General features: G+C 45.0%; 1 protein-coding gene across 1 annotated transcript; it reads right to left on the reverse strand.

Annotated features, from left to right (window-relative positions):
* Positions 1 to 4,647: 4,647 nt before the first annotated feature.
* Positions 4,648 to 7,998, reverse strand: ID4 (inhibitor of DNA binding 4). The gene is made up of 3 exons (XM_057555422.1): positions 7,152 to 7,998; positions 6,703 to 6,761; positions 4,648 to 6,130 (listed from the first exon to the last, which is right to left on the reverse strand). The coding sequence occupies exons 1-2, from the start codon at positions 7,590 to 7,592 to the stop codon at positions 6,717 to 6,719; spliced, it is 486 nt and encodes a 161-aa protein (XP_057411405.1). The 5' UTR covers positions 7,593 to 7,998; the 3' UTR covers positions 4,648 to 6,130; positions 6,703 to 6,716.
* Positions 7,999 to 9,601: the final 1,603 nt, after the last annotated feature.

The following is a 9,601-nucleotide window of genomic DNA, read 5'->3' on the forward strand; positions in this document are numbered from 1 at the left end:
GCATCATATACTTCTTGCAGAAGAGGGGACAGCTGGGTCTTACAGGATGGTGAGGAGGTCAACTATAGCCTAGACTGGGAGTGGGGGTGAAAGGATCCAGGCAGGGGTAGCACCATGTACCGAGGAAGGGAAGCATAAAAAAGCATGCCATTTTGGATGTGGATAGGTCAGCCCTACCCACAGATGGGCAAGTTGACTTAGCTGGTTTGGCTGGCTGGGCAGGTGCCCCCCCCCGCAATGTTCCACGTGTGTCCTTCCTGAGCCTCCTCTTTTCTTAACACTCAGGATATCAATCATACTCTGTCAAGACTAGAGAGATAAGCATGCTTTGCCGTCTAGCACCAGCAGGACGAGACCTTCAGTGCAGCTGAAGCATAGACTGTGCTTCAGGGCAGCCGGAAGTAAAGGAGAGAAAGGACTGGGGGGAAATGAAAGTTGAAGGATCCTTCCATCCAGGTCATGGGGGCAGGAAGAAGACCTTGCCTAGCCCTGGGTTCTTCTTCTATCTTACGGTGCAGCTCCAGGGAGGAAGCCAAGCACCCCGTGTGACTGTGGGGATCTGAAGGAAGCAAGTGGATTGCTACGTTCATCCAGCAATGGCAGTGACTTTTAGGAACCGAATTGGCTGGCACCCTGATCTTGGATTTCCCAGCCTCCAGAACTGGGAGAAATCAGTGTTTGTCGTTTAAGCCACCCAATCTATGGTACTTTGTTATGGCAGCCCAAATTCACTAAGACAATAAGGAATTCAGAAAGAGTGACATGTTTGCAGAAACCATAAAATGCTGTTTCAAATCTACTGCACTTGAGAGGCAGACAGAACAAGAAGGCAGTTAGATATATTGGGCTGAAGCTCAGTTGTGAGTCAGTGTAGATGAAGGGGCAAATGAGTCACTGAGCGCTCTGGGAAGATAGATACACTGTTAAGGGGATATTCTTAATGCAGAGCAACAGATACTCTACCATGCCCTGGTTAAGCACCGTAGGGCATGCAAAGATGAATTCTGCATAGCCTTCTATCTTAAGGAGCCTACTTTGTTGTAATTAGGGCCATGGACTCAGGTCCAATATGTACAAAAAGTATTTCTAAGAAGTATTGCTGAAGTAAGGTGGAAAATTTATGTCTACAAGTTTAGGTCTGTTTCCCTGGCTTTCTCTGAGGTTTGACATATAAGTACGTACCCCTTTTGTTTTCATTCTTTTTTTTTTCTTCAGATTACTTATGAGATTAAACCAAATTCTAGGATATGATAAACATGAGAATTGATTTACTTGCTCTTTATTTTCTATCTTACTTTATGCTTAAACATAACATGGCTAACTCATAGCTGTCCAAAAAATGAAGGGTGCATCTTTACGAAAATCTCCAGTCTTAGGAATTAAAGTGGAGAGAGAATGGAGGAAGGTTAACACAGTTTACTTACTTTTTAGAGCAAAACACCTTTTAAAAAGATATTTTCCTGTATGTTGGTTAACTATTTTTAGGTAAACACACACACAGAGACACACACGCAGCTACAGTCTCTCAATTGACTGCTAAAGCTTATGAAATGTGCAGTAAATATTTAAGAAAATGCTTAAAATATTTAAGAAAATATTTAAACATTTAAGTAAATATTTAAGAAATATTCTAAAATATATGAATTTGCACGAAGGACAACTGCAGGACTGCTGTACAGTCCTTTAGAAATTAAACTTTGGAATGAAAGATAAAATTTTAGAATTTGAATTTAATAGGCATGCTAAAAGTGCTGATATGCACTTTATAGCATCACGAATTGAGAAACGGTAATTTAAAGCAAATAATGGTATCCTGTTTCACCAGAAATTTGTATATTTTGCCAATACTTTTGTAATATCTTAGAAAATCTCTTTCTAAAGTATGAGATTTCTTATTGAAAAAACATTCAGATACAGTGGATTCATATAGAAAATTTGTCTTCGGTCTCTTTATTTAAAGATTTTAAGTTTAATTCCTCTTTAATCACATTTTAGCCCGTGGCATACACGTAACACATTTTGTTCTTCCCCCAGAAACTGATGTGTTTACTCTTTTATGGACTCAAAGGGGCTTTTCAAATTAACTTCAATTTTTATGGCCCCTTTTTCATATCCCATGTGTGAATTTACTGTGCAGACTTATGAATGATGGATCCACCTTCAGCAGCTGACTGTCGAATTGCTTTGCTTGGGTGAGTATAGAAAACCTTTGGCAATGTGGTTCAGACCCGAGTTTAGCACTTAAGCGAAACTTTTTAGAACTGGCCAGGATATAAATCAATATGAAGGAGGCACCTGAACGCAAAAACACACTTTTAAAAATTCATTAAAAATTTGAAATTATTTTCAATTAAGTTTCTAAGACTGCAGTTCGTCTCTCTTGAACAAATTAGTTCCCTTTTTAAGAGTTTTCTTTATCTTTTCAAGTATCTATTGTGTCAGTGCTCAAGGTAGAACTCTAAGTAAAATTACAATTTTAAAACCTTTTGGGCAATGATTCTAATTAATATAATTAATATTTTAGCAAAATGTCATGGGCTGTAATTGAAAGAAATCGTCTGGGTCTGAAGAGTACCTACTGAGGGCAGCCCTACTAAGATTAATTCTGAGGTGGGTAAATTAATTTCCTGGACTTGCAAAGCAGCAAAGGGAAGCTTTTCCCTCCGCAGAAACCTGGAAGGGTTGGTCTTTGGCCCTGTTGAGACCCAAGGGCTATCTGGGCTGATTAACATACATATAATTAAAGTGCATCAGCTAGAAAGGCAGAGCCAGTTTTATTTGGCTCTGAACTACTGTGAAATAATTTTTCTGTCTACATTATTTACTGTGTGTGTGTGTGTGTGTGTGTGTGTGTGTGTGTGTGTGTGTGTGTGTGTCAGAGGGGAGTCTAGTTTCCCTGAATATCATTCCGCTGCCTTCTTGGGATTCGTGCTTCCTCTCCTAGCAGACACCTAAGAGTAGACAAGATTTCCCTAGCATTCAAACTAGATTTTCTTTCCGTTCATATCACCATTTTCAAGACACATTTTTCACCACCTGGTAAGAAACACTGTAAATAATTGAGGTGATCCATCAAGAGACCCATTCTTGATAATGAAAAATTGCATAACTCAGTAGAAGTCAATTAAAACCCACGAACTTCAGAACCCTTTGCTCAGTGAAGATTTATTATAGAGGCATTTAATACAATAGATTATGGGGTCAACATTTTTTAAAGTTCTAAAAAGTCAGTTAAATCTTGACAATAAACTTAAGATTTATACAATATCAAAGTATATTAGTTCTTCGAAATGAAAAGTTTTTTCTTTTCCCTCCTTTAACATAAAATGTCTGAGATGTTCAGGATTTTAAAACCACACGAGAAACAACATCCCACAGCGAGATTTTTTTCTTTGTAGGTTTTAAATGATTCTTACTCTTTGGTTGTGCCTATACAATGAAAAGTAGACAAATTAAATGAGGTAAGTCAGGATATTTTTCTCTGTTAAACCAAATATCTGAATAATTAGAACTACCTACATACATGACTCAGAATGTTTTTGTTACCTGGTTACTTGGTTAGGACACAGCCAAAATTTAACAGAACGAACTATCTTATACAACTGCATATAATTAAAAAAAAATAAACAGTGACTTTGTTTCTTTAGAGACATCCAATGCTGTGTGAGTGGCTAAGGGGAAAATGCCAAGTCTCTCAAATGTAACATGCATAATACTTTTCTTGCCTTTTAGTGGTTTTCCATGGCCCACATATGAAATTAAGGAGCAACACCTATCTTCAAAACTCAAAAATATTTATTTTGAGGTACCTAGTCTCCCAGCGTAAGTTTAAACTGTGCTTAGATTTAGGTGGGATATGGTACCCAGGCCTGACAGATGCCGAACTCCAGCCAACAGAGCACATGTGACTTGCTTCCTACTGAAATTAAACTGCCAAATAAAAAGGAGGGATTGTCCCCTTTCTTAATACCAACGAATGCAATCGTTAGAATTCTTCAGGTTTGGAATTCCAGCACTGCTCTTGTGTTTTCCTCTTGATGTGTGACAAGAATGAATAATATCAAAAATAAAAATAAACCTCATTTAAACAAGCAGTCCTCTGACTTTATAAGCCTCAACATCAAATACATCAAATTCTATAACTACCTAAGACCCGTGAAATGTCAAAGCTGAGGGGATGACACACTGGAGATAGGGGACAGACTTTTTAAATCTTTCAATTTTTTTGAACCTATTAGCATTAACTTTGTTCATTTCTGTTGAGATATTGCCACTTCAACTGACTACGAGAAGCCATATTTCATATTCATATAAATATTTGACTTTGACCTCATAAAAAGTCCCTTGGGTCTATAATACTTTTATTCTTGTATAATCTAAAACAAATCCTTTCCTTTTAAAAATCAAACAGACCACGTTACACACACAGTTGACTATTTACAAAGCACCCAATTAAATCCTACTTAATTCTCTCTCACTCTAAAAATTCCATCTAACTGGTGGGTAGAGTACTGATCACATTAAATGCATAATGCTCACAAGCCCTGAAAGTCCTACCTAACCTAGAAAACACTACCTTCCTTAAAGAGAAAATAAAGTCTTAAAAATAAGTGTAAGGTTTTGAAGAAATGAGACCAGAAATCACAGTACAAGACAGATAAATCTACTTTAATATTCACATGTAAAAGTTGCACATCACAAGAGATTGGACAGTAGTTTAGCGGTTAACTAACATAGCTATAGTGAAAATCATTTTTATAAAAAAATAATCTAGATGTGGTCATCAGAATTTTTGGTCTACTTAAAGTTAATGTTTGAAGATCGACTTTTACCCCTGCTTGAAGGATTTGCCATTATGCCTTTCAAATTTTTTTCTCCCACTGTTGCCTATTAATATTCTTTGGAGGAAGGAAAGCAGAAAGTGTTCATTTCCAAGAGTTTGTCCTTTGGTAGCAAGCAGAGAACATTTTTCATTTCTATGATTTAAATAGTCTGTACAGACATGAAACTTAGTGACATTAAGTTTTAGTGTAAAATGAAGAATGATAAGCATTTTTTCACTTTGATTAAAACAGATTTCCTAAACTCGTAAGGATCCAAGCATTTCCCCATCCTGTAAGCAAAATCATTCAGAATCCATTTTGACCTCAGTTAAAAAACAAAAAACACACTTACTCTTTATATATTACACTATCAAACCCTGTACTTAAAAACTGATAAAGCATATTATCAACATGTATGCTTCAAATACAAAGATTTCAATCTAGGTTAAAGAAAACACATTTGAATGGACTCAGAACAAGTTTATTTTGTGATTAAACATCTCATGCAGTCATGCAGGACCACTAGCTCTATAACTTACTTCCGAGTCTACAGGACACTGGGCAAAACAAAAACAAATTAAAAGCCAGGCCAAACAGAAAAGACATTCAAGATACCAAGAGCTCTTCAACTGAGCTGGAAAATAATTTTCCAAAAGAAATATTCCCATAGATTAAAAAAAACACACACATAATATTTACAAAAAAATATTTAATTAAAAATATCTTATAATTACAGTAGTCTATTAAAGCATATACTTTCTCACACTTATAGAACATCTCTATATATACATGGTATGAAATGTCACTCAGTTAACTATACAATATGTAACATTCCTGCAGGGAATAGAAAGTTCCCTGCCCCCTTATAATCATCTATTTTAAACAATAGATGTAAAAAAAAAATATCTACAATGCTCTGGTATATTAGTAAAGCTTCAAAACAAAAATTGAGCTCCTTGGTCACAAAGTAGGTTTCTAAAAGTCGGATTTGCTCTTTATCTTTTATCAGTCCTGTCACACTTAAGCTTAAAAAGTTTAACTGCACCTCCAAAAAACACAGAAATGTACAATTTACAGCGGTTATAAACGAAACAAAACAGAATACGTATGTAGAATGTTTATGAACGTGCAAAAAAAAAAAAGGATGAAAGTTTTATTTTTCTTCCCTCTCTCTCTTGGAATGACGAGTGAAACGTTTCTAGGATTTGCTGATGTTTTTTTCCTTTCCTCCGGTGGCTTTTTCTCTAACTTCTGCTCTTCCCCCTCCCTTTCTTGCGCTCCTGGCTCGGGCTCAGGCGGCCGCACACCTGTGGAAGAGGAATGAATAGAGGGGGTGTGTGAACCTTCCCGCTGCAGACTAACTGGCGCCACCGACCAAACTCAAGACATGCTTGATCAACAACCCAAAACAAACCACCGGGTCAGACTACACTCGCAGTTCGCCGCCCGGCCAGGCGCCGAGCAGGCAGCTGCGGGCCCCCGGGAAGCCCGTAGAGGGGATCCACTCCCGGGCCCTGCCTGCGTCCTCTTTCGTGGGTGTCAGAGTGCGCGGCGGGGCCATTGGGCACCACGCCCACGAGGGTACCCTCCCTCGGCAGGGAGAGGACAGTTAGAGCCCGCCGGTCGCTGGGGGCGGCACGGGGGGTGGCGGGAGCGTGAGCTGATCCGTCTCCATTTAGAGTGAATCCCCAGTTGCTGAAGCTAAGTACGGCTTCACTTACTAACCGGGTGGCAGGGAAAGAGAAGGGGTGTCCACCTCCTTGGGAATTTGCCCTCAGAAATGCTGGAGGCAAAGAACGCCGCTGTGGCTGGCACCGGAAGGCGCCGGGGACTGGCGTCTCTGGCGACCGGCCACACGAGAAAGGAAACGCGCGCTCACCTGGGCAGCTAAGCTCAGCGGCACAGAATGCTGTCGCCCTGCTTGTTCACCGCGCCGGCCTGGAACAGCAACGAACACCAAAGGAAAGGTGAGCAGGCGCGAACAACGCACTCGCCACGGTCTTCCTCGATTCGTTCTCGGAACCCAGGCTGGTCCGCCGACGCCCCCACCCCGGCCTACAGCCCTGGGGACGCCCCTTTCCCTGGGCACAGGCTGGACCTGACAGCCCACAGTGCGCACAACCCTAGTCCCGCCCCGCGCGTTCACCCGGCCTGCGCTCGCTGCACCCAGCCCGCCGCTGGCGGCCCCCGGCGCCGGAGGAGCGGGAAGGTGCAATTGTCACTCTCGCCCCTGCCCCGAGAAAAAGGGAGCGCCCGCGTCCCACCACCCCGCCACCGCCCTTCTGGACTCCGACGGGGTCCGCCCCGGGCCGGCAGCCGGCCTCTCACCGGGTCGGTGTTGAGCGCCGTGAGCGGGGTCCGCGGCGGCGCTGCCGGACAGGTCCCGGCCGGGTGGTGCGGCGGCGCCGGCGGCGGCGGCTGCCTCAGCAGAGCCGGGTGCGTCTCCAGCGCCAGCTGCAGGTCCAGGATGTAGTCGATAACGTGCTGCAGGATCTCCACTTTGCTCACTTTCTTGTTGGGCGGGATGGTGGGCACCAGTCTCCGCAGGCGGCTGTAGCAGTCGTTCATATCGCACTGCAGGCAGAGCGCCGGCTCGTCGGCCGCCGCCTCGGCCGCCTTGCAGCGCGCTGCCGCCGCCGCGGCCGCCGCGGCCGCCGAGCCGCCCAGGCTGTGGCCGTGCTCGGCCAGGCAGCGCAGCGCCAGCTCCCCGCCGCCGCAGCCCGACGGCGCCTTACGGCCCGAGGGGCGCACCGGGCTCACCGCCTTCATCGCGCGCGCCCTGCGCGAGCGGACCCGGTGGGGCGAGCGAGGGAGGCAGGCAAGCTCCAGGCCCCCGCCCGCGACCGGCTCCGCTCCCCTTGCCTTCGCGCCCCGCGCGCTTGGTCCGCGCTCGGGGCACCGCAAAGCTCCCGGCGATTCCGCGCCCAACAATTGACGGGAGGGTCGCTCCGGGTTTTGCGAGGGGATCTCTGCTCAATGGGCGACACTCAGCCGAGACCAAAAGGCAAGAAAAATCAAAAGCACCGGAAGGAAAGCAGCCCACCGGGTTCCCTAGTCACTCCCTTCGGACCTCCAACCCGACCCCCGCCGCTGCGCTCCCCCGAGCCCGAGGTTTCCCCGCTCCGGGCACCGACTCACAACCGCACCTCCGCTACGCTCTCGCACGGCCCGCCGCGCAGCTGTATTTATAAGCCGCGCGCCCCGGGGGCGGGGCCAGCGCGTTGGCCGTGTCGCCGGGCGAGGGAGCAGAGCCGGGCTGGGCTCGCGAGCGGGTGCGCGGAGGGAGGCGACGGGGGCTGGGGCTCCAGGAGATGCTGGGGGGCGGGAGCTGGGCAACCCGAGTGGAGGGGTGGGCGGGGTGCGGGAGTGGCCAGCCAATCAGGCAGACGGTGCCACCTCAGGGAATGGCGCTCGGGCCAATGGGAAGGGCACTCCATTCCGTCAACGCCGTGGGTGGGGGCTCTGAGAAAAGAGAGCTGGGTGGGAGTTGGGCCAGGCTGGTGTGTGCCTTAGGGAGGGGAAAAGAGAGGGAGAAGTTCCTGCGAAGAACTGCGGGAATGTGCGGCTGGAATTCACTCTCCCCCCGGCTTAGGCGGCTGAGGGAGCGCTGGGCCCTGCTCGAGGCTCTCCTGTCACTCCGAACAGCGCGGCACCCAGGGACCCTCCGCCACCCGTCACTCCATCCCTGGGATTCCAGCGCCTTAAGAAGGACGCTGTTCAAGAAGGCACGTTCGTTCTTCTATTTTCCCCCTCCATTTCTTTATTCGCCTTTTCACAATTGCCGAAACCATAATGATGGAATGGAATGCGGAGGCTTTCTGTTCCTGTTTTTAAAACGTTAAAGCTTAGGGGGGGGGAAAAAAAAAGAGAAAAAGAAGGCCAAATGCAGATTTTTGGTGAAGGGACGTATAAGTAAAACCAAAACGTCGTAGGGTTTTTTTTTACCCATCTAGATGCAAAAGTGGGCTCAAGAAATGCAATTGCCTTCAGCATTAAATTAGATCACGTAAATATTAAAAATGCATGGGCACGGAGTATTTAAAATTTCACCATGACATATAATATTAATCTGTTTTATGTAAAATTCATACCTGTAACTTAATGTAGGCCATTAATGCCCTGCTTCACGTACTCCGCTTTAAATAAGATACTGAGAGTGTCCAGAATCTCCTCCTTTTGCAACGAAGCATTAAAATTCACACTTCCAGTCCCTGGAGTCCTGCTTGGGCCCCACCCTGCAGAAAAGTCTGCTAATTAAAGACGTTTCTGTGTTAGACTTCTAATGGGAAAGCTGTCCTTCCAATGGCTCAAAACAAAATTGCACAATGAACTTTGATAGGGCCTTGTGTGTACTCTGCAAGAAAAACTTGAGCCCTTCAGATAAGAAATGAGCATAAAAACTCTCTTGTCAGTGGGGACATGAATTTTGTGTGCCTTTACCCTGCAAACCTCCCACCTTTAGACAAGCTAGGAGATGAATTAACTCAAGAATTTTCTTAATTTATGTACATAATATGGATTGATGCCTTCATTTTTATAGATAATTGAAAGAAAGAGATGTGGACCTCGTTTTTTCTTGTCTACCCTCTGTAAGGAAACCCTCCCTTCCTTCCCAGAACTGAAATACCTGAATCAGGCAGGAATTTTGTTTAACCACGTGGGTACTTTATGACTATTGCATTGCTATTTCCCCAGAGCACATTCCTTTTTCCTGATGAAGTGAGGAGTGACCTTTTAATTCTGGTTTCACAGGTAGATGCAACAACCCTCCTCTCCCC

The sequence above is a fragment of the Balaenoptera acutorostrata genome, chromosome 10 (assembly GCF_949987535.1).
Source record: "Balaenoptera acutorostrata chromosome 10, mBalAcu1.1, whole genome shotgun sequence".
In the NCBI taxonomy this organism is placed as follows: domain Eukaryota; kingdom Metazoa; phylum Chordata; class Mammalia; order Artiodactyla; family Balaenopteridae; genus Balaenoptera; species Balaenoptera acutorostrata.